At 40.1% G+C, this 27,532-nt stretch overlaps 1 protein-coding gene across 9 annotated transcripts in view; it reads left to right on the forward strand.

The window, feature by feature from the left end:
• PHTF1 (putative homeodomain transcription factor 1) overlaps positions 1-27,532 on the forward strand; it is an 83,164-nt gene that overhangs the window by 24,230 nt on the left and 31,402 nt on the right. For all 9 annotated transcript variants that reach the window (XM_027536110.1, XM_027536112.1, XM_027536109.1 and 6 more), the window contains exons 4-11: positions 4,648-4,717; positions 5,136-5,294; positions 18,496-18,652; positions 19,858-19,992; positions 21,228-21,387; positions 25,333-25,506; positions 25,606-25,695; positions 27,281-27,502. In XM_027536110.1, the coding sequence (XP_027391911.1) occupies positions 4,648-4,717; positions 5,136-5,294; positions 18,496-18,652; positions 19,858-19,992; positions 21,228-21,387; positions 25,333-25,506; positions 25,606-25,695; positions 27,281-27,502 (1,167 nt within the window). The remainder of the gene's footprint in view (positions 1-4,647; positions 4,718-5,135; positions 5,295-18,495; positions 18,653-19,857; positions 19,993-21,227; positions 21,388-25,332; positions 25,507-25,605; positions 25,696-27,280; positions 27,503-27,532) is intronic.

Consider the following 27,532-nt stretch of genomic DNA (forward strand, 5'->3'; position numbering starts at 1 on the left):
CATATACTCAGACGGAGTTGGTCAACTTGGGTAAGCAGTTTCAGCAAAAGAAGGGGAACCCTTGGCAGCGTGGCTTTTGCAACTCTAGGATGCAGGGGTGGATGGTATCATTTGTTCCGGGGATGAGACAGAGCAGTTAGCATCTATAACTACTCACCCCTTGTTGAAACAAAGATTGCAGAGTGCTTATGCATCTAACCAAACACACCCTGATAGAATGGATTAACACTGCCATCCATACCATGTGGGCGAACATGGGAGAGCTCCCAGATACTGACTCAAGTGATAAGAGAACTGGGCATGAAGCAGCTGATGTTTAACCTAAATACCTGAGGCTCAGATGACAAGCATTTCATAGGTAGCACGTGAGATGCTATTTTGAGCAATGCCCCGCTCACCTCTTTTGGATATCTGTATTCTGCACCCTATGTGGGGCGCCCCATCTATGAGGCCACCTTGATGGTGGCTACCTTGGGAGAAATAGAGGGTGGTGGCAGGCCAAAGGTTTTAGGAGTGTGAAGATCCAGAAGGGGGACCAATCTGGTAAAGACCCTGTCCAGGTGATGTAAATGCAGATGTGGGCCGATTTACTGGCAGTGGGAATGGACAGAAATAAAATTGATAAACAGCCCAATGCTGTATTCCTAGAGGGGCTTCCCAGGTGGTGCTAGTGGTAAAGAACCTGCCTGCCAATGCAGGAGACATAAGAGACACAGGTCCGATCCCTGAGTCAGGAAGACCACCTGGAGGAGAGCATGGCAACCCACTCCAGTATTCTTGCCTGGAGAATCCCATGGACAGAGGAGCCTGGTGGGCTACAGTCCATAGGGTTGCAAAGAATCGGACATGACTGAATTGACTTAGCACGTACTTCTAGAGTTATGGAAGCGACTGAGAACTGAGCAGAAGTTTACCAAATGGGAGACGCATACACAGCAAGAGATACGGCAGTTCAGTTAAAATATTTTATGGTGCCCAAGGGTGCTCCTTCAGATGGCCTTTTCCACCTTGAATAGGGCTCAGGCCAACATGCCTGCCCACAGTGCCCAAGAGGGGACGGGAGGCCCCACGTGGAACTTGCTATTCACTGGTCACTGGCTAATATACAGAGTAATGGCCCTGGTTGACACCGGTGCCAAATGCAGGCTTATTTATGGCGAGCCAGAAGAGTTTCCGATCATAGGGCACACACTGATGGCTGTGGCGGCCAAATGGTTAAGGTAAAAGCTGTGTCCTTACCTTTAGAAATTGGGTGACTCCCTGTGCAGGTGTATACTGTGTATGTGTCCCTGATCCTAGAATATATTTTGGGGATAGATGTTCTGCAAGTCTTAATGTTACAGACCTCCATGGGGGACTTTCATCTCTGAATGCCTGTGGTGAAGGCTGTTGTGAGGGGCTATACAAAGCATCCCCCACAGTTACTGCCAGCGCATTGGAGGGTGACAGCTGAGAGACAGTATCACCTACCAGGTGGCTATGAAGAAACGGGCGCCACCATTGCCGAGCTGGCAAAAGTGGACATTGTACAACCCGCCTAGAGTCCAGTCCATTTAACTCCCCCGTGTGGCCTGTTGGGAAGCCTGATGCTCATGGGGGATGACCGTGGATCACAGAGAACTAAGTGAGGCGGTGCCACCTATGCATGCCCGTTGACACTTACCACCGTGTAGTGGACTCAGCTAATGCTTTTTTCTCTATAGCTATAACAGCTGGGAGCCAGTGTCACTTTGCATTCACTTGGGAGAGATGCCAGTAGACGTTCCAGGTCCTTCCCCAAGGGTACCTGCATAGCCCAACTATATGCCACAGGCTGGTTACAGAAGACTGGGTCAAATGGAAGCATCCAGCATCAGTGAAATTGTTATGTTGATGTTGTGTTTACTGTAAAGGCTATGTCTTGTGAAAGCGGTGTCCTTTGTGTGTCCTTACATTTAAAAAAATGTAATCATGTGCTGTGAACAGCACAAAATCCCCTCCTTGAAGGGGTGGGCCTGATGCCTGTGGGGGCTTTTGCAGGTAACATGAGTTCCAGGTTGCATCTTGGGTGATGAGTGCTCTTTGTTGTATCCTGTACTGCTGTTATGGGATGTGGATCCAAGGGTCAGCATCAACTCACCAAGGGACTATCATGGAAGATGGACGGTGCATGTATTATGAGGCAAAAGACCCTGCAGGGATGGAATGTAGGAAGGAGCAGTTAGCCAAGATGGCGGTGGCCGGGTGCTCTTGCCCTACGGCCTCTCACCCCACATCCTGTAAACCGTGACGTCACACGGTTATGTAATAGCTGAGATCATTTATAGCACTGTGCCTGTGCATCAGGATATACTCGCTTGGCCACGGGGCCACTTTTGTTCTGTGTGCCTGTATAAGCTCACCTGAAAAGCCCTTGCAGCTGCATTTTGGCTGTGTCTGCTGGGTCAGCCATCAGAGAATACAGCATGGCTGTGTTACAGCTGCCTTGCGAGCCCAGAGAGAATAAATGTGTCTGCAGTTCCTATGGCTCCTCAAGTTTCCTTCCAGCTTCTTCACTCACACCTTGCCCACCCTGAGTTCAGTGAACGGTGTGAGAAGTGGGACACTTGGTTTCCCCACTTTAATAAATGTTTCTAGCGTCTAAAATAGAAACGCTTGCTTCTACCTTCTCCTCAACCCTCCCCTCCACTTAATCCGTGGTGAAATATGGCAAAGTCTAGCTTCAAAAGCAACAACAAACCAGCCCTGGAATCAGTTCACACTTACTCACCACTGTGTCCTGTCTGGACTTCATTAGGACTCTAGTGAAGGATAGTTTTGCCTTAGAGTTCACACTCCTCTGTTGGGCTGCACCCCACAGGCCTCCAAGGTCTGTGCTCCGTGCAGCTTCCAGACCAAAGAAAGAGCTTGGAGTCCGTGACAGAGACTGGCTTAATGGATGGGGGAGCTTGCCTGTCTGAAACAAGTCCTGGAGTGACAGCCCAGCATGTGCGGTGGATGGCATGGCAGGCAGGACAGGGTGGCAGTCTCTGCTCCAAAATGAAAAATTCAATAGAAGTATTTGAAGAAATTTCTAGAAAGCAGAACAAAAAGACAAAAGAGGTAGAAAATAGAAAAGTTAAAAGTCTTAGAAGAAATTTAAATATAAATTATGAGAAAATGTCCCTAAAACTGAAAGACATGTATTTCTATATGGAAGGGATTCTCAGCACAGTAAATGATAAAAGACTCGTATATCAAGGCATATCATTATGTGATAAAGTACATGATTTATCATGAATGTTACTTCTGTCAAAAAAAAAAAAGACATCATTCTGAACACCATGGATAAAGTGAGGATTAAGAGGAAAGAATTTACATTCAAAGGATCAGGAATCAGAATGGCATTGGAGTTTGCAACAGCAACATTGGAAGCTAGAAAACCATGAAACGGTGTCTTAATTCCTGAGGGAAGATGATTAACAACTCAGAATTCTGCATCTAATGCAGCTTTATTTGTATTGGTTTTGGCTGCACTGGGCCTTCATTGTTGTGTGCAGGCTTCTCATTGCTGTGGCTTCTCTTGTTGCAGAGCACAGGCTCTAGGGTGTGTGGACTCATAGTTGTGACACAAGGGCTTAAATTGCCCCATGTCATGTGGAATCTCTCTGGACCAGGGGTCAAACCCATGCCCCCTGCATTGGCAGGCAGATTCCTAACTACTGGACCACCAGGGGAATCCTCGAGTGTAGCTTTTAATCAAGTATAAGGGCAGAGTAAATTTTTCAGACATACAAGGATTGAGAACGTGATCTTCTGTGACCCGTTTTCTCAGGAAGCTGCTAAAGGAATGTGCCCCAGGAACGTGGATAGAGCAGTGACTCACTGCAGAGATGGGGAAGGGGATTATCAGGGAGCGAGAAGTTCTGGGGTGACAGACATGCAGCAGGCCCAGACAGCAGCTCGTCCAACTGTAGCAGCAAGATTCTATCTTGCTGGGTCCTGGAAAGGGGGTTTCCAGGATTTTTTTTTTTTTTCCTTTAGGGAAAAAAAAGACTTAGATTAATTTTCTGGCATTTGAGTATTTGGAAACTGATAAATTATTTTCACTGACATCATAGAATAAATGGAAAAATACAGCACACAAGGAATCATTCATAAACAACTAATTACTGATTTGCCAGAAATTAATTGAATGTATTGTGAAGATAAATGTTTTTGGGTGGAAGTTAGGTTGTAGGAGTTAGTGCTGTGTAAGAGAGCTTAATTCTCATATATTTGGAGTGCATAGATGATTTTTTAAATCAATAAGTTGAAAAATAGCAGTATAAACATATTATTTAGACCTATGTAAGTAAACAACAAGAAAAAGGGCTAAAAAAGATGAAAGCTATTTGTTTTTAATGAATAAAATTGGGAGAAGTGGGTAAGGTGGGTTAGGGACTACCTATTTTTCACTTACTGACCTTTTGGTACTGTTTGATTATTTTTAAAGATAATAAAAGTATATGCACGTGTTACTTGATAAAACTTAAACAAATACTAACGACAGATTCCTTTAAGGGCATTAGGATTAAATGTACCAGTAAATGGGAGTCAGGAATAGAGAAAAAAGATGTAAGTTTATCTTTTGTTTTAAAGGGGATTCTCAAAACTTTATTTCTGTTTTTTTGTTTTGTTTTATTCTAGGGCTTCAAAAACAAACCAAAAAAGATGGGTCACATAAAGGCAGACTTGATTGATGTTGACTTAATCAGAGGTGAGTTCTAAAGTTGACTTGTTTCTTTTAGGTATATCATCATGTTATTTCCTTGGAGTGCTAAAGATTCTTCTTAGATATCGTCTCTAAATTCCCCAAAGTAGTGTTCTTCCCTCATCATCCAGGCTTTAGCCTTCTTTCCCCTTTGCTTAATGTGGCTATGTAAATTGCAAGGTTTCCGTGAGGGTGAAAGAGAGATGAATTTGGAGACCTACTGCTGTGAAATGAAGAAAAATGTATTGTATATCATTCAAAGGAGGCTGACTGAGGTTAGTATATGTTTGGAACATCTAAGTGGATTCTTTTTAACTGAACAAGTTATGTGCTAATTTTTGCTCGCACTTGTTTTTAGTGTAGTGTTACAAGTGGGCGTTCGTGTATGAAAATGTTTGACATTTTGTTTTATGTATATTTAAAGGCTCAACATTTGCCAAAGCCAAACCTGAAATTCCATGGACATCTCTGACTCGGAAGGGGCTTGTTCGAGTTGTGTTTTTTCCACTTTTCAGCAGTTGGTGGATTCAAGTTACCTCTTTAAGAATCTTTGTTTGGCTGCTACTGCTTTACCTCATGCAAGGTAATTGGAGAAGTTTGGATAAACTATGAGTTTCTTTTTGCTGCTTATGCTATTACATCATGCAGACCTTCCTGTTCTTATATTTACCCTTTCATTTGATGGTTTCATGTACAAAAAAATGAAGGGACATTCACTATTTCGAGATCATCTTAAATTTATTTGTTTAGAGAGAGCAGATATGATTGTCTAACTCTTCTCTCTTCAATTTCTTTCCACCTGTCTCATTGACCAGACCTTTGTAAACTTTTCTTCTGACTGAGCCTTGAATCCTCAAGGTTAGATCCCAGATTCTTTTCTCTAGGTACTCTTATCAAACCTTGTTCCTTTAACAAGGTGATTCTCAAAATAATATCTTCAAACTGACCTCTGCTGAACTTCAGGCTTGTAAAGTGAAAGTAAAGTCGCTTAGTCATGTCCAACTCTTTGCGACCCCATGGACTATAGCCTACCAGGCTCCTCTGTCCGTGGGATTTTCCAGGCAAGAGTACTGGAATGGTTTGCCATTTCCTTCTCCAGGGGATCTTCCCAACCCAGGGATCAAACCCAGGTCTTCTGCATAATAGGCAGACGCTTTACCGTCTGAGCCAGCAGGGAAAACATAGGCTTGTAAAGCCAACTGCCTATTTGACATTTCCATATGAAGATTTAATAGGTATCTTGAACTTAAGTTATATTTGGATATAATTGAATTTTAATTTTTTTACAATCTTCTTTTGTACACGCTAAACTGGACATGGAACAACAGACTGGTTGCAAATAGGAAAAGGAGTACGTCAAGGCTGTATATTGTCACCCTGCTTATTTAACTTATGTGCAGAGTACATCATGAGAAACGCTGGGCTGGAGGAAGCACAGGCAGATATCGAGATTGCTGGGAGAAATATCAATAACCTCAGATATGCAGATGACACCACCCTTATGGCAGAAAGTAAAGAACTAAAGAGCCTTTTGATGAAAGTGAAAGAGGAGAGTGAAAAAGTTGGCTTAAAGTTCAACATTCAGAAAACTAAGATCATGGCATCTGGTCCCATCACTTCATGGGAAACAGTGGCTGACTTTATTTTTGGGGGCTCCAAAATCACTGCAGATGGTGATTGCAGCCATGAAATTAAAAGACAGTTACTCCTTGAAAGGAAAGTTATGACCAACCTAGACAGCATATTGAAAAGCAGAGACATTACTTTGCCAACAAAGGTCCATCTAGTCAAAGCTATGGTTTTTCCAGTAGTCATGTATGGATGTGAGAGTTGGACTATAAAGAAAGCTGAGCACCGAAGAATTGATGCTTTTGAACTGTGGTGTTGGAGAAGACTTTTGAGAGTCCCTTGGACTGCAAGGAGATCCAACCAATCCATCCTAAAGGAGATCAGTCCTGGGTATTCCTTGGAAGGACTGATGTTGAAGCTGAAACTCCAGTACTTTGGCCACCTGATGTGAAGAGCTGACTCATTTGAAAAGACCCTGATGCTGGGAAAGGTTGAGGGCAGGAGGAGAAGGGGATGACAGAGGATGAGATGGCTGGATTGCATCACCAACTCAATGGACATGGGTTTGGGTAGACTCTGAGAGTTAGTGATGGACAGGGAGGCCTGGCGTACTGCGGTTCATGGGGTCACAAAGAGTCAGACTGAGCGACTGAACTAAACTGATTCTTCTTCAGATCTCCCCCCATTTCATTACATGATTCCATCAACCACCCAATTTTCAAGTGAAAAATTAAGTCTTCCTATTACCCTAATGGCTCAGAGGGTAAAGAATCTACCTTTAGTGCAGGAGACCTGGGTTTTATCTCTGGGTTGGGAAGATCCCCTGGAGAAGGGAATGGCTACCCACTCTAGTATTCTTGCCTGAAGAATTCCATGGACAGAGGAGCCTGGTGGGCTGCAATCATGGAGTTGCAAAGAGTCAGATGCAACTGAGCAACTAATACTTTCACTCCCTTCTACTCTGTCGTCAACTCTTACATCCCATCTGTAACCATGTCTGTAAGTCTGACCTCCGGAATATGCCTTGAGCACCTAACCCAGTCTCTGCTGCCACCATCATAGGCCACAGCCCCAGCATCCCTTTGCCTTGATCACTGGAACAATGTCTATTCTGAGTTTTCTTTCTACCCATCATTCTTTTCACAACAGTTAGAGAAATCTTTTTTTTTTATGTGAAATCTCTTTTTTTTTTTTTTTAAATTTTTTATTATTATTATTATTTTTTACTTTACAATATTGTATTGGTTTTGCCATACATCAACATGCATCCGCCATGGGTGTACACGTGTTCCTCATCCTGAACCACCCCCCTGCCTCCCTCCCCATGCCATCCCTCTGGGTCATCCCAGTGCACCAGCCCCAAGCTTCCTGTATCCTGCATCGAACCTGGACTGGTGATTCGTTTCTTATATGATATTATACATGTTTTAATGCCATTCTCCCAAATCATCCCCCCCTCCCTCTCCCACAGAGTCCAAAAGACTGTACTATACATCTGTGTCTCTTTTGCTGTCTCACATACATGGTTGTCATTACCATCTTTCTAAATTCCATATATATGTGTTGGTATACTGTATTGGTGTTTTTCTTTCTGGCTTACTTCATTCTGTATAATAGGCTCCAGTTTCATCCACCTCATTAGAACTGATTCAAATGTATTCTTTTTAATGGCTGGGTAATACTCCATTGTGTATATGTACCACAGCTTTCTTATCCATTCATCTGCTGATGGACATCTAGGTTGCTTCCATGTCCTGGCTATTATAAACAGTGCTGCGATGAACATTGGGGTACACGTGTCTCTTTCCCTTCTGGTTTCCTCAGTGTGTATGCCCAGCAGTGGGATTGCTGGATCATAAGGCAGTTCTATTTCCAGTTTTTTAAGGAATCTCCACACTGTTCTCCATAGTGGCTGTACTAGTTTGCATTCCCACCAACAGTGTAAGAGGGTTCCCTTTTCTCCACACCCTCTCCAGCATTTATTGCTTGGAGACTTTTGGATCGCAGACATACTGACTGGCGTGAAATGGTACCTCATTGTGGTTTTGATTTGCATTTCTCTGATAATGAGTGATGTTGAACATCTTTTCATGTGTTTGTTAGCCATTTGTATGTCTTCTATGGAGAAATGTCTATTTAGAAATCTTTTGAAATGGAACCTATATCACATTTCCCTGCTTAAAACCCTTTAGTGACTTCTTATTGCTCTTAGAATAGAAGCCCAAACCTCCTCACCAGGGCCTCCAGTGCCCTACGTGGTTGCTCCTCGGCTGAACTCTCGGATGCCATGTCTTAGCACTTTCTTCCTTGCTCACTGCAGGCAGAGGCCTTTTTCTTTTCCTCACCCAGGGCTTTTCTTTCTGATTGAAATAATTGTAAGGTTTTTCACATGACTGTCTTTTCTCTCATCTTTAAGATCTGCACTCAGATGTAGCTTTCATAAACTTGCCGTATCTGTACTTTCTAAATAGTCCTGCCACCCCTCAGTCACTGTCACAGGGGGGGACTGTGTGTCACACATCACTACCTGATGTTTTCTCTCTTCTCACTATGTATAGGGACGCAATGTATGCTCTTCACTGTACTCTGTTGCTTACCAGAAACACTTCCTGAAAGAGGGCAATGTAGATATAGTGATTCCTGAGCAGATAGATGTGAATTAGAAGAAAGAGTAGGTGAAAGGGGAAGGTTGGGTTAGGGTGATAGAATTTGGGGTGATTTTTATTTTCTTTTATATGCATCAGTTTTTTAAAATTGTCTTCAAAAATATAATTTAATTGCTGCATAATGTTCCATCATGTGGACACACCATCATTTCATACTATTAAGTTGACCAAAAAGCTTTCTTGGGTTTTCTGTTAAGATGTTATGGAAAACTTTAACAAACTTTTTGGCCAACCCAATATTTTAAAGTCTGTATGAGTCTATCATAAGGATTTACCATAAACACTTTTTATAACTATTTAATATTCCATTATATAAAAGTACCATAATTCACATGAGCTTTCTGATTTAGTGAACATTTAGGTTGTTTTTAGGATTTCCCTATTAATTAATGCCATCATGAACAAAATTTTTCATATATTATATATTTGGAGTTTATTCTCTGAAATAAAATTAACAGATCAAAGACCTTAAGGATATTAAGGTTTTTAGTGCATATAGTGAAACTGCTGGTGACAGTTCTTTTGGAAAGTAGTAGATTGTGTTTTACCACAATCTTATCAGCATTATCATAATTTAAAAAATGTTACCTAATTTGATATACAAAAGTTAGTATTTTGCTTGTTTAATTTGCATTTCTTTGGTTACTTATAAGGATGAAGTTAAATATTTTTCCACATGTTTGTTATTAAAGAATTTCCTTTCTTGTTGAGATAAATTATATATATTAAATTTTCACATATGCTGTGGTCCATTTCTGGACCATATATTCTGTACCATCAATGTGCCTGGTTATTTTCATATCAGTGCCATATTTCTTTAATTAATGTAGCTATTTAATATGTAGTAACATTGAGCAGGACAAGTATTCCTCGATTATTCTGTTTTTTCCAACATTTTCTCTTAGGTATTCTTACTTGCTTACTTTTTGCAAAATAATTTAGAATATTTTATCATGATCAAAGACCAAAAAAAAATTGAAATTTGGACTGGAACTCCCCATACCCCACTCCAAAATATAGATATATATTTGGAGGGAATAGAGAGAAAATTGGTATTTTTCTCCTTTTAGTCAAGTCTTCTATTATATCTTTTTGTAAAGCTTTGTAGGAATTTATTTTTTTCTTACAAAGCTTGCTTAGATCTTGTTAAGCTCATTTTTTTTTTCCGTATGGTAGAATACACATAAAATTTACCATCTAACATTTTTAAGTATACAGTTCAGTGATACTAAGTCTATTCACGTTACTAGTGTGCTATTACCACCATCCATCTCTAGAGCTTTTTTCATTTTTCCAAATTGAAACTCTGTACCCTTAAATTAATAACTCTCCACTTCCTCCTATCCCCAGCGCCAGACAACTACCATTCTGCTTTCTGACTGTATGAATTTGACTCCTCTAGCTATCTCACATAAATAGAATCATACTGTATATCACTGAGCATAATGTCTTCAGGATTTATCCATTTGTAGCCTGTGCCAATATTTCTTTCCTTTCTGAGGGTGAATAGAAACTGACTGTGTGTATAGACCACACTTTGTTTATGTATGTCATCCATCAGAGGATGCTTGAAAGTAAAAGTTGCTCAGTCGTGTCCAACTCTTTGCAACCCCATGAACTATACAGTCCATGGAATTCTGGAGTGGATAGCCTTTCCCTTCTCCAGGGGAACTTCCCAACCCAGGGATCGAACCCAGGTCTCCTGCATTGCAGGCGGATTCTTTACCAGCTGAGCTACAAGGGAAGCCCAAAACTACTGGAATGGGTAGCCTATCCCTTCTCCAGGGGATCTTCCTGACCCAGGAATCGAACCAGGGTCTCCTGCATTGCAGGCAGATTCTTTACCAACTGAGCTATCAGGGAAGTTCCATATTAAAGGAAAATAGTTTGCCTTTATTTTTGTTGTTGCTGCTTTAGGTATGAGGCTTTTTATTTGCTTATGTATTTTTACTAGTATTTGCTGTTATATTTGCAAGATTTTAGTTTGTATTAAAATTGTTATAACCAGCCGTTTTCTAAACTCTCATTTTTTCTAACAGTTTTTCAGTGCTTCTCTAGGATTTTCTAATTATACAGCCGAATTGTTAGTGTAATGAAAAGTTGGTCTTTTACCATACATTTGATTTCATAGAATTAGTTTACATATTTAGAGCAGTGTTAACAGGAAGAGTGGTCACCCTGTTTTGTTTCTGTTCAAAATGTCTTCATTAATATGATGCATGTTGATTTTGCTTATATGTTCTTTAGTATATGTGCTGTCAAAGTGAGTACTACTTATATATTCTTTTTTTTTTTTTTTGTTGGTTGCATGTTAACATATTTTTTACATTCCTAGTATTTTAGTAAAGATTGACATTTAAGATTAATACAAATCAGGAACAGATGTTTAATTTTATGGAATGTGTTTTCAGTTCTAGAATTGGACCAGACTTCACATGTTAAAGGCACAGTCCTTCCCAAGATACCAGCCTTACTTTGGGGATCCCTAGGGCTATCCTTGGAGAAGGCAATGGCACCCCACTCCAGTACTCTTGCCTGGAAAATCCCATGGACGGAGGAGCCTGGTAGGCTGTAGACCATGGGGTCGCAAAGAGTCGGACACGACAGAGCGACTTTACTTTCACTTTTCCCTTTCATACATTGGAGAAGGCAGTGGCAACCCACTCCAGTGTTCTTGCCTGGAGAATCCCAGGGACGGGGGAGCCTGGTGGGCCGCCGTCTATGGGGTCACACAGAGTCGGACACGACTGATGTGACTTAGCAGCAGCAGGGCTATCCTTACTCTGATCAGCCTTTCAGGGTCCCCCACTCATTCCCTCAGGTTTGATAATTCACCAGAATAACTCAAAGCATTCAGGAAAGTGCTGTATTTACAGTTTTATTATAGCAGAAGGATACAAATTAGGAGAGACGTACAGGGCAAAGTCTGGGCGGGCTCCAATCAGGAAGTTTTTGTCATCTTTAGGGATGTGTTCCCTTCTATCTCCGATGGATAGCAATATGCACAAGGTATGACCAACCAGAGAAACTCACCCAAGCTTTGGAATTCAGAGTTTTCATTGAGGGTTTATTATGTAGGCCTGGTTGATTGAGTCACTGGCCATGGAGTTAAACTCAGTCTTTAGCTCCTGTTCCCTCCCCAGAGATCAGGGTAATATAATGTAGTTCAGAGCCCCAGCCCTCTAATTACATAGTTGGTATTTCTGGTATGGCTACTCCTATTCTTAGTCATTTTATTGGCATATATTACCTGGTGTGGTCCGAGGGACCCACCATGAAAACAAAGATACTTTCCAACACTTGGGAAATTCCAAGAGTTACCTCCCAGGAATTAGGGACAAAGGCCTTTTACACAATTGGTAATTGAGATGACATGTATGCACATGATCAAAACTACATCCTATTAAAATATTAAATTTCATAGATTCTGTCTCAGTCAGCAATTCCTTAAGTGTCTAACATGTCTGTGCCAAGTACTCTTTTAGGCTCTGAGAAAGATTTCCTACTCTCCTTCTAGCATAAACCCTATGTGGTCTTGGTGAATTATTCTCTTGCTATATTATCAAATTTACATTGAAGTATTTTAATCATTCATTCAACAAATAATTGCGTGTATACTCTGCACCAGATACTATCTCGGTATGGCAGTGAACAAAATAGACAAATATCCTTGCCTTCATGGTACTTAACATTTTAGAGGTAAATTTGTATCCATTTTCACAAGTCTGCAAGGTCTGTAGTTTATTGTTTTCTTGCTGCTGTTGTGTTTGTTGGGTATCAGGGTATTGTTGTTCAGTTCCTCAGTCATGTCTGACTCTTTGCAACCCCATGGACTGCAGCATACCAGGCTTCCCTGTCCTTGACTGTCTCCTAGAATTTGCTCAAACTCACATCACTGAGTCAATAATGCCATTCAACCATCTCCTCGTCTGCCTCCCCTTTCTGTTTGAGTCTTTCCTAGCATCAGGGTCTTCAGCAGCAAATAGTCTCTTCACATCATATGGCCAAAATATTGGAGCTTCAGCTTCAGCATCAGTCCTTCTAATGAATATTCAGGACTGATTTCCTTTAGGGTGACTGCTTTGATCTCCTTACTGTCCACGGGACTCTCAAGAGTCTTCTCCAACATCACAGTTCAAAAGCATCAGTTCTTCAGCGCTCAGCCTTCTTTATGGTCCAACTCTCACATCTTACATGAATACTGGAAAAAACAGATCTTTGACTAGATGGACCTTTGTCTGCAAAGTGAGTGATGTCTCTGCTTTTTAATACACTATCTAGGTTTGTCATAGCTTTTCTTCCAAGGAGCAAGTATCTTTTAATTTCGTGGCAGCAGTCACCATCACAATGATTTTGGGGCCCAAGAAAATAGTCTGTCACTGTTTCCATCTTTTCCCCATCTATTTGCTGTGAAGTGATGGGACCAGATGCCATGATCTTAATTTTTTGAATGTTAAGTTTTAAGCCAGCTTTTTCAGTCTTCTCTTTTACCTTCATCAAGAGGTTCTTTAATTCCTCTTCGCTTTCTGCCATTAGGGTGGTGTCATCTGCATATCTGAGGTTATTGATATTTCTTCCAGCAATCTTGATTCCAGCTTGTGTTTCATCCAGCCTGGCATTTCACATGATGTACTCTGCATATAAGTTAAATAATCAGGGTGACAATTTGCAGCCTTGATGTACTCCTTTCCCAATTTTGGACCAGTTTTGTTGTTCCATGTTTGGTTCTAATGGTTGCTTCTTGATCTACATACACGTTTCTCAGGAGGCAGATCAGGTGGTCTGGTATTCCCAGCTCTTGAAGAATTTTCCACAGTTTGTTGTGATCCACACAGTCAAAGGCTTTAATGTCAGTGAAGCAAAAAGTTTTTCTGGAATTCTCTTGCTTTAACTATGATCTAGTGGATGTTGGCAATTTAATCTCTGGTTCCTCCACTTTTTCTTAATCCAGTTTGTACATCTGAAAATTGCCGATTCACGTACTATTGAAGCCTGACTTGAAGGATTTTGAGCATTTCCTTGCTAGCATGTGAAATGAGTGCAATTGTGTGATAGTTTGAATATTCTTTGGCATTGCCCTTCTTTGGGATTGGAATGAAAAGTGACCTCTTCCAGTCCTGTGGCCACTGCTGAGTTTTTCAAATTTGCTGGCATATTGAGTACAGCACTTTCACAGCATCATCTTTTAGGATTTGAAATAGCTCAGCTGGAATTCCATCACCTCCACTAGTTTTGTTTATAGTAATGCTGCCTAAGGCCCCCTTGACTCACACTCCAGGATGTCTGGCTCTAGGTAAGTAACATACCATCATAGTTATCTGGGTCATTAAGACCTTTTTTGTACAGTTTTTCTATGTATTCTTGCCACCTCTTTTTTAATATCTCATGCTTCTGTTAGATCCATACTGTTTCTATCCTTTATTGTGCCCATCTTTGCATGAAATGTTCCCTTGTTATCTCTAATTTTCTTGAGATATCTAGTATTTCCCATTCTATTGTTTTCCTCTATTTCTTTGCACTGTTCACTTAAGAAGGCTTTCTTATCTTTTGTTGATATTCTTTGCAACTCTACATTCAGATGGGTGTATCTTTCCTTTTCTCCTTTACCTTTAGCTTCTCTTCTTTTCTAAGCTATTTGTAAGGCCTCCTCTGACAACCGTTTTGCCTTTTTGCATTTCTTTTTCTTGGGGATGTTTTGGTCACCGCCTCCTGTACAATGTTGTGAACCTCCATCCATAGTTCTTCACGGACTTTATCAGATCCTATCCTTTGAATCTGTTTGTCACTTCCATTCTATAATCAGAAAGGATTTTATTTAGGTCATACCTGAATGGTCTAGTGGTTTTTCCCTACTTTCTTCAATTTAAGTCTGAATTTGGCAATAAAGAGCTCATGATCTGAGCCACAGTCAGCTCTAGGTCTTCTTTTTACTGACTGTATATAGCTTCTCAATTTTCAACTGCAAATAATATAATCAATCTGATTTTGCTACTGACCATCTGGTGATGTCCATGTGTAGAATCTTCTCTTGTGTTGTTGGAAGAGGGTGTTTGCTGTGACCAGTGCATTCTCTTGGCAAAACTATTAGCCTCTGCCCTGTTTCAGTTTGTACTCCAAGGCCAGACTTGCCTGTTACTCCAGGTATCTCTTGACTTCCTACTTATTTGCATTCCAATCCCTTATGATGAAAAGGACATCTTTTTTTGCTGTTAGTTCTAGAAGCTCTTGTAGATCTTCGTGGAACCATTCTTCTTCGGCATTAGTGATTGGGGCATAGACTTAGATTACTGTGATGTTGAATGGTTTGCCTTGAAAATGAACCAAGGTGATTCTGTCATTTGTGAGATAGTATCCAAGTACTGCATTTTGAACTCTTTTGTTGACTATAAGGCCACTCTATTCCTCTAAGGATTTCTTGCCCACAATAGTAGATATAATGGTCATTGGAATTAAATTTGCCCATTCCTGTCCATTTTAGTTCACTGATTCCTAAAATGTCGATTTTCACACTGTTTTTTGAATGTATTATAATTAGAATTTATTTAAAGTGTACAATGCAATGCAACTGACATATATATATATATATCTGTGAAAATATAATCAAGGTATATAATAAATCAAGGTAATGAGCAAATCCACCCTTCCCCAAAGTTTTCATTTGCCCGTTTATAATTCATCCCTCTCCTCTGTCTCCTTTGTTCTCTCTTAGAAATCACTTACCAGCTTTCTACTAATACAGATTAGTTTGCGCTTTCTAGAATTTTATGTAAGTAGAGTAGAATTTGTGCTCTTTTTTTGATTGACTTAGTAGGAAAATTATTTTGAAATTCACTCTTGTTGTTGTATGCATCAGTACTTGATTCCCGTTGCTGGGTAGCATTCCATTTTATGAATGGGACATTGTTTATATTTTCACCTGTTGATGGATATTTGAATTTTTTTCAATATGGGACTATTACAAATATAACTGCTATGAATATTCAGATACAAATGTTTGTGTGCACATACGCTTTCATTTCTCTTGGCTAATACCTAAGAGAGTAATGACCTGATCTAAAGGCACTCCCAACATTCCATGTCTTTCCTTACTCCCAAGTAATGACCCTGGGCACTTTGCCTGTTGTATAAAAACCTTGCAGTTTTCTAGGTTCATTTAATTCCCCTACCCATTACAAATAGATGGGGAAACAGTGGACACAGTGTCAGACTTTATTTTTGGGGGGCTCCAAAATCACTGCAGATGGTGACTGCAGCCATGAAATTAAAAGACACTTACTCCTTGGAAGAAAAGTTATGATCAACCTAGACAGCATATTCAAAAGCAGAGACATTACTTTGCCAACAAAGGTCCGTCTAGTCAAGGCTAAGGTTTTTCCAGTGTTCATGTATGGATGTGAGAGTTGGACTGTGAAGAAGGCTGAATGCCGAAGAATTGATGCTTTTGAACTGTGGTGTTGGAGAAGACTCGTGAGAGTCCCTTGGACTGCAAGGAGATCTAACCAGTCCATTCTAAAGGACATCAGCCCTGGGAGTTCTTTGGAAGGACTGATGCTAAAGCTGAAACTGCAATACTTTGCGAAGTTTTCGCATGCACTACATGCGAAGAGTTGACTCATTGGAAAAGACTCTGATGCTGGGAGGGATTGGGGGCAGGAGGAGAAGGGGACGACAGAGGATGAGATGGCTGGATGGCATCACTGACTTGATGGACATGAGTTTGTGTGAACTCCGGGAGTTGTTGATGGACAGGGAGGCCTGGCGTGCTGCAATTCATGGGGTTGCAGAGAGTCAGACACGACTGAGTGACTAAACTGAACTGAACTGAACCCTTTGCAATACAGTTGCCATATGCATTATAAGTTCATATATTATAAACCCCACAAGATAACAATTTTTGTTTTAAATCAGCCAATACATTTTAAATAGAGTAAAATGACAAATTGTGTTTAATTTTACCAAGGTATTTACCATTTGCAATACTCTTCATTCCTTCTTGAGGATCCACATTTTAAGGATTAGAAGTAATGCAGGCCTTTGGTGAGAAATCCTTAGTTTTTTAATCTGAAATATTTTTGTTTTACTGTTGCTTAAAGGTTATTTTGTCTGGGCAGAGAGTGGAGGGTGGTACATGTATTGCTGTTGTTATTTTCCAGCACTGCTGCAGTGTCTCAGTGTCTTCAGCCCCTTACTCCTTCGATGTTCACTCTTGCCATCTCCCGTTTGACTATTTCCAATTTACCTTGATTTAGGGACATAACATTCTAGGTTCCTATGCAATACTGGTCTTTACAGCATCCATCTTTACTTTCACCACCTGACACTTCCACCACTGGGCGTCATTTCCGCTCTGGCTCAGCCTCTTCATTCCTTGTGGAGCTATTTCTCTCTTCTTTTCCATTGGCATATTGGACACCTACTGACCTGGGAGGTTCATCTTTCAGTATCATATATTTTTGCCTTTTCATACTGTTGATGGGGTTTTCAAGGCAAGAATGCTCTTCAGGGTATTGCTGCTGCTGCTGCTGCTAAGTCACTTCAGTTGTGTCTGACTCTGTGCAACCCCTTAGACGGCAGCCCACCAGGCTCCACTATCCTTGGGATTCTCCAGGCAAGAACACTGGAGTGGGTTGCCATTTCCTTCTCCAATGCAGGAAAGTGAAAAGTGAAAGTGAAGTCGCTCAGTCGTGTCCGACCCTCAGCGACCCCATGGACTGCAGCCTACCAGGCTCCTCCGTCCATGGGATTTTCCAGGCAAGAGTACTGGAGTGGGGTGCCATCGCCTTCTCTGCTTCAGGGTATTAGGGAATGAAATTAATTTTTCTCCACATAGAAAAGTTCGTATAGCACAAGAATCATCTTTATGAGCAAGTCTGAAAGAACTAATCTGTAAACTTGTATCTGGAAGTTTTGGGAGATAATTTGTAATATTTTTCTGTTTCTTTCATTTTTTATATCTTTGGACATTTTGCACATGCAGAGAGGCAATGTAGCATAGCAGTTAACAGTAAGGACTCTAGGAATTCCCTGTCGGTCTAGTGGTTAGGGCTCCATGCTTCCACTGCAGGGGCCTGGGTTCTATCACTGGTCTGGAAACTAAGATCTCACATGTCACACTGTGCAACCCCCACCCCGCCCCCACCTCTCAAAAAAGACTCTGGAGCCTAGCTGCCTGGGTTCAAATCTTAAATCTACTAATCGCTACATATAACTCTGGGCCTTGGAAAATACTATTCCTCTGAGCAGAGAAACAGTACAAAGGATTATATGACAGCTAGTTGTTTTGTGGTGGAAATATCTAGAAATACCTAGACTATCGTCTTGCCAGAAAGGCATATCCTCTGGACACATCATTTTTCACTTGCTCTGTGATGTAGGGCTTCAGGTTTTCACCCAGCTAATGTGCAGGTGGATTGTATTGAAGGAAATTATGTGCTTTCACCTGTATCCTTTTTACATGATAGATTTTTGGAGAAATAATCTGTATGGTTATTAGAATTGATTTTAAAGACGAGCCCTAATGGTTTCCATTTTGAAACCTTTTCCTTTCAGTGATAGCACTCGTGTTATATTTTATGATGCCTATCGTGAATGTAAGTGAAGTCCTCGGACCCTTGTGCCTTATGTTACTCATGGGGACTGTCCACTGTCAGATTGTGTCTACTCAGATCACAAGGCCATCAGGGAACAATGGAAATCGGAGAAGAAGGTGAGATGAGAAGTTACACTTGTGGTTGTGTATTTTCTAGGAGAGGCATTGTAGAACAGAATCTTGAAGTAAAATAATAAAAAGCCTTCCTCTTTTGCATATATTTTTCATTATTTTTTTTGGCTAGAAGAAATTGAGTGCTTTACTTTTACTTTTCTCCCTGATGCTAAGAAACTTTGTCATAAACTTTTAACCGGGAGGGGGTCATTGAGTACAGTTGTTTAAAAGGATAATTTCTATACTGTATTATTCCTTACTAAAATTTTCCTTAAATGATGATTTTTGTAAAGCATTCTTCACAATTCAGTCTTAAAATTTGGTGAAAATTCACTATACACAAGGATCTTAGTATGTCTGATTAATGGTATTAATGTTCTTACCTTTTTTCAATAGTAAATAAAAAGAATTGATTTCTACATGTTCTAAACTTTTAATAAAGATTTAACTTTTCTACACATTGGATTCATGTCATGTCTTTACTGATCATGTGCTGTGTATGGGTTTTGGAACTGTTAAACGTTTTTAAAGTATATATGGTATTATCTTCCACAAGTCATCTTTCCTCAGAGTATTGATAGGTTTTTGTTCCCCCAAGGAGTTTAAGATTTTTTCATTTGGTGCAAAGAATTTCAACATATTTATACTTATTTTTGAATGTTACTTTCTAAACATGTTTTTTTTTTTCTCCCCAGAAAAGAATACTCCTTGAAAATTCAGTTTAATTTATTTAATGTTTTCTAAAGAAATTAAATATTTTGCTGTGTCTCATTGGTTTTTACAGGATATATCTTTTCACTGCATAGGATAGCCAAACAAACAAACAAAAAAAAATGATTGCTTGCTATTATTTCATGTTTCCCTGATTAAATGTGCCAAATGGGTAGATTTCTGACATCCATATTTAAAGAAATTGTTCTTTTTTTTTTTTAGTGTTTCCTGCAGACTATTGGTCATATAGAAGAAAATGTTCCTGCTAGTAATATTTTTGAATAGCAGTTCTATTTCTTTAATGAATGAACAAAATGATACCCTTTGGTATCTTTGGAATCTGTTTTTGCCCTTAAATCAGAAATGTTCATGCATAATGTATCCTCATTATGAGAAGTTCATTATACTTAATTTCAGGTGGTAAATGGTAGGGATATTCTAAGCAGAAATAGAAAAGGTCTTGAATAATCTGAAGCTGTTGAAATATTTTTTTGTAGAAAATTACGAAAAACTGTGAATGGTGATGGGAGCCGAGAGAATGGAAATAACTCCTCTGATAAAGCCAGAGGAGTGGAAACTTTGGAATCTGCACCCCTTAATGGTAGTTTTTGGAGGACTCTCTTTGGCAACAGGTGGGAAGTCTTATTAATACTTCCCAATTTTCACATTTTCACCAAATTAATACTTATTAACACTTCCAATAAAATGGAAGTTTTACGTGTTTTTGTGTTCACTTTAGTGTTTGCATAGTACATAACCTGATTAGGTTTTAGGACTATGCAGTGTGAGCATATTATCATAGTGGTGTGATTTTAAAAGTTCTAGAGTGGTTTTCTTACTCACAGTGTCACCAGTGTCTGCCGTATTACCCATGAGTCCAGTTACCTACCATAAAAGTGCCCTTCTGTTTGATCTTTAGTGGCTTTTTAGACCACAAGATTACAGAAATATAAATACTCTCAAAGATTAAATATTTTAAGCCATATTGGCAAATGTCTTGAGAGAAAGAAGAACTTTTAAGAGATGACGTATTTTTCAGTGTGAGAGCTGATTCCTCTTTAGATGTGGGATGCAGGGCAGGAGGCTGCTGTCAGTGGGCTGTAGGACAGAAAGGGAGATGAGTCTAAGACAACTTCAACCTCCTGCATGATTTTGTAGGTCATGACAGCAGTACTGTGACTCGAAGAAATACTTATTTTTGTCATATATTAATGTTTGTGACTCAAAAGTAAAGTGTTCTGCAGCTTCATTTTTGAAGACAAATTGTGTCCACCTATTTTTCTAAAGATAAGTTGAAGCATTTGAGTTCTTTAGCTGAACATTGTGCTGGGCACTGCACTTTCCTCTTCTCAGTGATTTACCGTCTTATTAGGAAAGTAAAACTAGCAGGTATGAGGCAGTCACAACAATGTAAAAATACCGTAAATGGTATCATGCTGACTAAAGGCCATGCAGTTCAGCAGATGGAATGACTATTCTGGGGTGACACAGTCGGCAGGAGTCACGGAGGAGCTGACTTTGAAGGACTGAAGAGGGAAAGACATCCTGTGAAGTGTAACAAACAGGCAGTGTGAGGGAGGGGTTGGCTTTGTGTTTGAGAGGAAGACTGTGAACCTACTTCCTTGCAAAACCAAAAAGAACAGGATTCCTCTCAATCAACTGACCCAAGTCTTTGGAGACTAGAGAGAGAACTATATTCTGGCTTCCTACACCCTTAGGAAAGCTGGAGAGCCTGAGAAACACGATTTCTGAATCTTCTTGATTTCCAGATTAACATATTCTACTCCTCAGAAGAAAAGTGGTTTCATGAAAGATACTACTTTCAGAAAACTAATTATTAATCATTTTTTTTCCTTTAAAAAAATAGGATGAAAAGAGTTAAATTAATATGTAACAGAGGGACGGAAACTGACTATGATTCAGGTTGTCTGCATCCTATCATCAAGAAGAGACAGTGTCGACCAGAGATCAGAATGTGGCAAACAAGAGAGAAAGCAAAATTTTCCGATGGAGAAAAGGGCCGTAGGGTAAGATTTAGATGAGTAAAAGTATTACCTGGTCCTTTTCTTGTGTAAAATTTTCTATTCTTAGACTCTGCTAAAAGCACACAATAGATTCTAATAGATTTGTGGCATTTGAAATGTAAAACCAAAGGACATGAAAAGGAGAACACCATGAAGAATAATATGAAGATTTTACCTTATTCTTCCAATTTCTAGGGCCAGAGCTTATTGTTATATCTGCCCCTGGTCCAGACTTAGGAGGAGGCTGGTAGATTCAATGAACAGATTGGTGTAGAGGCTTCCATGTCATCTTCCAGAGAGGCAGGAATAGTGTGTGTTAAGGTTTGGGAAAATATTTTTATGTTTAGATAGAGCTATTATTCTGCTTTATGTCTAAAAATAACTATACTTTTGTGTTATAGTCATGAAATATTTTCTATTTGTTAGACTGTGGCATTTATGAGTTATAAAAAGCTAAATTTTTTTGAGCCATTACTGCAATCAGGCACTATTCTAAGTGATTTACATGTAATAACTCACTTAATTCTTTCAACAGCTCTGTGAGATAGATGCTTTTACTTTTTTTTTTTAATGTTTTAACTGAAGGATAATTGCTTTACAGAATTTTATGGTTTTTCTGTCATATATCAACAAGAATCAGCTATAGGTACATGCATGTCCCCTCCCTCCCAGACCTCCCTCCTCTCTCCCTCCCCCTCCCACCCCTACAGATTGTCACAGAGCCCTTGTTTGAGTTCCCCGAGTCATACAGCAAATTCCCATTGGCTATCTATTTTACATATGGTATTGTAAATTTCTGTGTTACTCTCTCCATATATCTCCCCTTCTCCCTCCTTTCCTTCCCCCATGTCCATAGCTCTGTTCTCTATGTCTGTTTCTCCATTCCTGCCCTGAAAATAAATCACCAGTGCCATCTCTTTAGATTCCATATATGTGTGTCAGAATACGATATTTATATTTCTCTTCTTGACTTACTTCACTCTGTTTAATAGGGTCTAGGTTCGTCCACCTCATTAGAACGGATTCAAATGCATTCCTTTTTGTGGAAGGAACTCCTCAGGAAGGCTGAGTAGTATTCCATTGTGTATATGTACCACAGCTTCTTTATCCACGCATCTGTTGATGGACATCTAGGTTGCTTGCATGTTCTAGCTATTGTAAATAGTGCTGCAGTGAACATTGGGGTACACGTGTCTTTTTCCAATTTTGATTTCCTCAGGGTATATGCCTAGAAGTGGGATTGCTGGGTCATATGGTGGTTTTATTCCTAGCTTTTTAAGGAATCTCCATACTGCCTGCCATAGTGGCTGTATAAGTTTACATTCCCACCAGCAATACAAGAGTGTTCCTTTTTCCCCACACCCTCTCCAGCATTTGTTGTTTATAGACTTTTTGATGATGGCCATCCTGACTGGTGGTATCTCATTGTGGTTTTGGTTTGCATTTCTCTAGTGTTCTTGCCTGGAGAATCCCAGGGATGGGGGAGCCTGGTGGGCTGCTGTCTATGGGGTTGCACAGAGTCAGACACGACTGAAGCGACTTAGCAGCAGCAGTAGTGATGAGTGATGCTGAGCATCTTCTCATGTGCTTGTTAGCCATCTGTATATCTTCTTTGGAGAAATGTCTCTTCAGATGCCTTTCCCACTTTCTGATTGGGTTCTTTGCTTTTCTAGTATTGAGCTGTATATAAGCTGCTTGTATATTTTGGGAATTCTTTGTCAGTTGTTTTCTTTGCTATTATTTTCTCCCATTCTGAGGGTTGTCTTTTTACCTTGTTTGTAGTTTCCTTTGCTGTGCAAAATCTTTAAAGTTTAATTAGGTCCCCCTTGTTTATTCTTGTTTTTATTTCCATTAATCTAGGAGGTGGGTTATAGAAGATCTTGCTTTGATTTATGTCATCGAGTGTTCTGCCTATGTTTTCCTCTAAGAGTTTAATAGTCTCTGGTCTTACATTTAGGTCTTGAATCCATTTTGAGTTTATCTTTGTGTATGGCTTTAGGTAGTGTTCTAATTTCATTCTTTTGCACATAGATGTTCAGATGTCTCACTTATTGAAGAGACTGTCTTTGCCCCGTTGTATATTCTTGCCTCCTTTGTCAAAAATAAGGTACCTGTAGATGTGTGGGTTTATCTCTGGGTTCTCTGTCTTGTTCCATTGGTCTATATTTCTGTTTCTGTGTCACTACCATACTGTCTTGATGACTGTAGGTTTGTAGTATAGTCTGAAGTCAGGACGGTTGATTCCTCCAGCTCCATTCTTCTTTCTCAAGGCTTTGGCTACTCAGGGTCTTTTGTGTTTCCATATGAATTGTGAAATTTTTTGTTCTAGTTCTGTGAAAAATGCCATTAGTAATTTTGATAGGGGTCACATTGAATCTGTAGATTGCATTTGGTAGTATAGTCATTTTCACAATATTGATTCTTCCTACCCAGGAATGAGGAATATCTCTTCATCTGTTTATGTCGTCTTTGATTTCTTTAATTAGTGTCTTATAGTTTTCTGTATACAGGTCTTTTGTCTCTTTAGATAGGTTTATTCCTAGATATTTTATTCTTTTTGTTACAGTGGTAAATGGTATTGATTCCTTAATTTCTCTTTTTATTTTTCATTGTTAGTGTATAGGAATGCAAGTGATTTCTGTGTATTGACTTTGTACCCTGCGACTTTGCTGAATTCACTGATTAGCTCTAATAATTTTCTTATAGTTTCTTTTGGGTTTTCTATGTATAATATCATGTCATCTGCAGACTGATATTTACTGATCTGGATTCCTTTTCTTTCTTTTTCTTCTATAATTGCTGTAGCTAGGACTTCTAAAACTATGTTGAATAATAGTGGTGAGAGTGGACATCCTTGTCTTGTTCCTGACCTTAGAGGGATTTATTTATTTATTGTCATCACCATTCCAATGAGGAACTTGAGGCCCAGAGAGATTGAATTACTTACCTAAAGTTACATTGATGAATGTGAAAGAGGAGAGTGAAAACGTTGGCTTAAAGTTCAACATTCAGAAAACTAAGATCATGGCATCTGGTCCTATCGCTTCATGGGAAATAGATGGAGAAACAGTAGAAACAGTGTCAGACTTTATTTTTTGGGGCTCCAAAATCACTGCAGATGGTGATTGCAGCCATGAAATTAAAAGACGCTTATTCCTTGGAAAGAAAGTTATGACCAATCTAGGTAGCATATTGAAAAGCGGAGACATTACTTTGCCTTCAAAGGTCCATCTAGTCAAGGCTACGGTTTTTCCAGTGGTCATGTATGGATGTGAGAGTTGGACTGTGAAGAAAGCTGAGTGCTGAAATTGATGCTTTTGAACTGTGGTGTTGGAGAAGACTCTTGAGAGTCCCTTGGACTGCAAGGAGATCCAACTGGTCCATTCTAAAGGAGATCAGTCCTGGGTGTTCTTTGGAAGGACTGATGCTGAAGCTGAAACTCCAGTACTTTGGCCACCTCATGTGAAGAGTTGACTCATTGGAAAAGACTCTGATGCTGGGAGGGATTGGGGACAGGAGGAAAGGGGGATGACAGAGAATGAAATGGTTGGATGGCATCACTGACTCAATGGACTTGAGTTTGAGTGAACTCCGGGAGTTGGTGATGGACAGGGAGGCCTGGCGTGCTGCAGTTCATGGGGTTTCAAAGAGTCGGACACGACTGAGTGACTGAACTGAACTGAACTGAACTGAAAGTTACATAGCTAATAAATAGAAGAGCTGTGATTCAGACTTGACTTTGACTCAAGCCTGTGCTTCTAACCTCTACATTATTTAAATTATTTAGTTTCAAGAAAGCTTAATATTTTTCTTTATTAAGACCAACGAATATGTAGGTTTGTTCAGCTTTGACTTAGTTTACTTTTACTGCTTCTTAGTTTTTATGCACACAGCTTACTGGAGTCTTCTGGGCGGTCCCCTGTGAGGACATTGCTGCTCTCTTTGTAGGAGTCTTTTAGGCGTTTGGGTAATGGGATTTCAGATGATCTGTCAAGTGACGATGACGGTGAAGCCCAGACACAGATGATGATACTGCGGAGGAGTGTGGAAGGGGCCTCAAGTGACAACGGTTGTGAAATTAAGAGTAGAAAATCAATACTTTCAAGACACCTAAACACTCAGGTAATTTTTATTTTAGTTTATTAAAGTATAGGCATTAATTCCCAAGTAACAAAGTATTTAACATATTTTCCTGTCATTTGTGGTCTTGATTTTTTGCAGGTAAAAAAGACCACTTCCAAGTGGTGCTCTGTTGTGCGGGATTCAGATAGCCTGGCTGAATCAGAGTTTGAATCAGCAGCCTTCAGTCAGGTAATGTATCCTTTTTCAAGGCTTATTCTTGAATGTAATAAGTTTATCCATTCCTTTTTTTTTTTTTGGATGCAGAGGAGGGGCTAGCAAACATACACATAACTTTAGGACAACCAATTGAAAAAAAAAAACAGGAATGGGTAAAGGACTTCCCTGGTGTCTCAGATGGTAAAGAATTTGCCTGCAGTGCAGGAGACCTGGATTTGATCCCTGGGTCGGGAAAATCCCCTGGAGAAGGGAATGGCGACTCACGCATTCCAGTATTCTTGCCTGGAGAATTCTGTGGACAGAGCTGCTTGGTGGGCTACTGTCCATAGGGTCGCAGAGAGTCAGAAATGACTGACTAACACTTTCACTTTTTCCTCTGCCTCCAACTGTCTACCTATTTAGCAGCTTTTTTTTTTTTAATCTATCAGCTTTTATATGACTAGTCACCCAAGAAAAAGAATGAGCTCTTTGTCTTTGATCTGATCATAAAAGTATCATAGATGATGCCCAGAAAGAGATTCCTGAATCCCTAGATGATGAGAGCCAGAATACTGGAGTGGGTAACCGTTTCCTTCTCCACGGGTCTTCCCAACCCAGAGATTAAACCCAGGTCTCCTGCATTGCACACAGATTCTTTACTGTCTGAGCCACCAGGGAAACCCACTTAATAATATTCACTTGGAATATGGAGTTTATTCTTAAGCATTGTTTCTGTGTAAATGGCATTGATGCTGAGGACAGATATTTGAGAAATGAGAAATGGGAGCAGTAAATCTGCTTATCATGAAAGCTAATGGACATATTGTACATTTTCTGTGTTGTGCTTAGTCGTTCAGTCTTGTCTGACTCTTTGGAACCCCATGGACTATACTGGCTCCGTGGGATTTCTCCATGCAAGAATACTGGAGTGAGTTGCCATGCCCTCCTCCAGGGGATCTTCCCAACCCAGGGATTGAACCCAGGTCTCCCACGTTGCAGGTGGATTCTTTACCATCTGAGCCACCAGGGAAGCCCAGTGTACATTTGGAACATTATAATTCAGAGATCAGGGGAGGAGATGGTGGTAGCTTTTGTTTTGATCGGCAAGGTTGTTGGGTTGTGGAAAAACTTTCATATTTATGTTTATACTGCAGGAGAGCTGCAATGTCCATCCTTTCCTCTGCTTGATTACCCTTTTCCCTGTTTGGCTGGGTTCCCAGATGTGATTGTGTCTGTGGTCAAGCTCACAATATTTAGAGTAGAAGACACTTTGGGTGTGCAAGTAGGCTCAGCCACACCTACTCCCAGAGTCGGCCCTCAGGATGTGTTTGCAGGAGTCACTCCCACCCCAGGGCACCTCAACTGAACAATCCCATGACTTGGCAATACTTCTCAGAAAGAGTCCTCTTTTATAGTCTGTTAAGAGTCATCAGAGTTCACGTTTAAATATGAAAGTGTATTATTGTTATGTGAAGTCTTGTCAACAAAGGCATGGCCATCAGTTTATGAGAGCATGCCAGTCATCACCGTAGGTGCCTTGTTTTCATTTTATTTCAGATATAGTTGTTTTTAAAAATGAATGAAATAATTTTTTTTGGTTTTTCTTTTTCCCTTAAAGGGCTCTAGGTCTGGCATGAGTGGTGGCTCTCGAAGCCTCAACATGTTGAGAAGAGACTCGGAGAGCACCCGCCATGACTCGGAGACAGAGGACATGTTATGGGATGACCTGCTTCATGGCCCTGAGTGCCGGTCATCTGTCACCAGCGACAGTGAGGGGGCACATGTGAGCTCCCTTCACTCAGGGACCAAACGGGACCCCAAAGAGGATGTTTTCCAGCAGGTCTGTAAAGGTGACGATAATAATAACTAA

This window comes from Bos indicus x Bos taurus, chromosome 3, assembly GCF_003369695.1.
Source record: "Bos indicus x Bos taurus breed Angus x Brahman F1 hybrid chromosome 3, Bos_hybrid_MaternalHap_v2.0, whole genome shotgun sequence".
Classification (NCBI taxonomy): domain Eukaryota; kingdom Metazoa; phylum Chordata; class Mammalia; order Artiodactyla; family Bovidae; genus Bos; species Bos indicus x Bos taurus.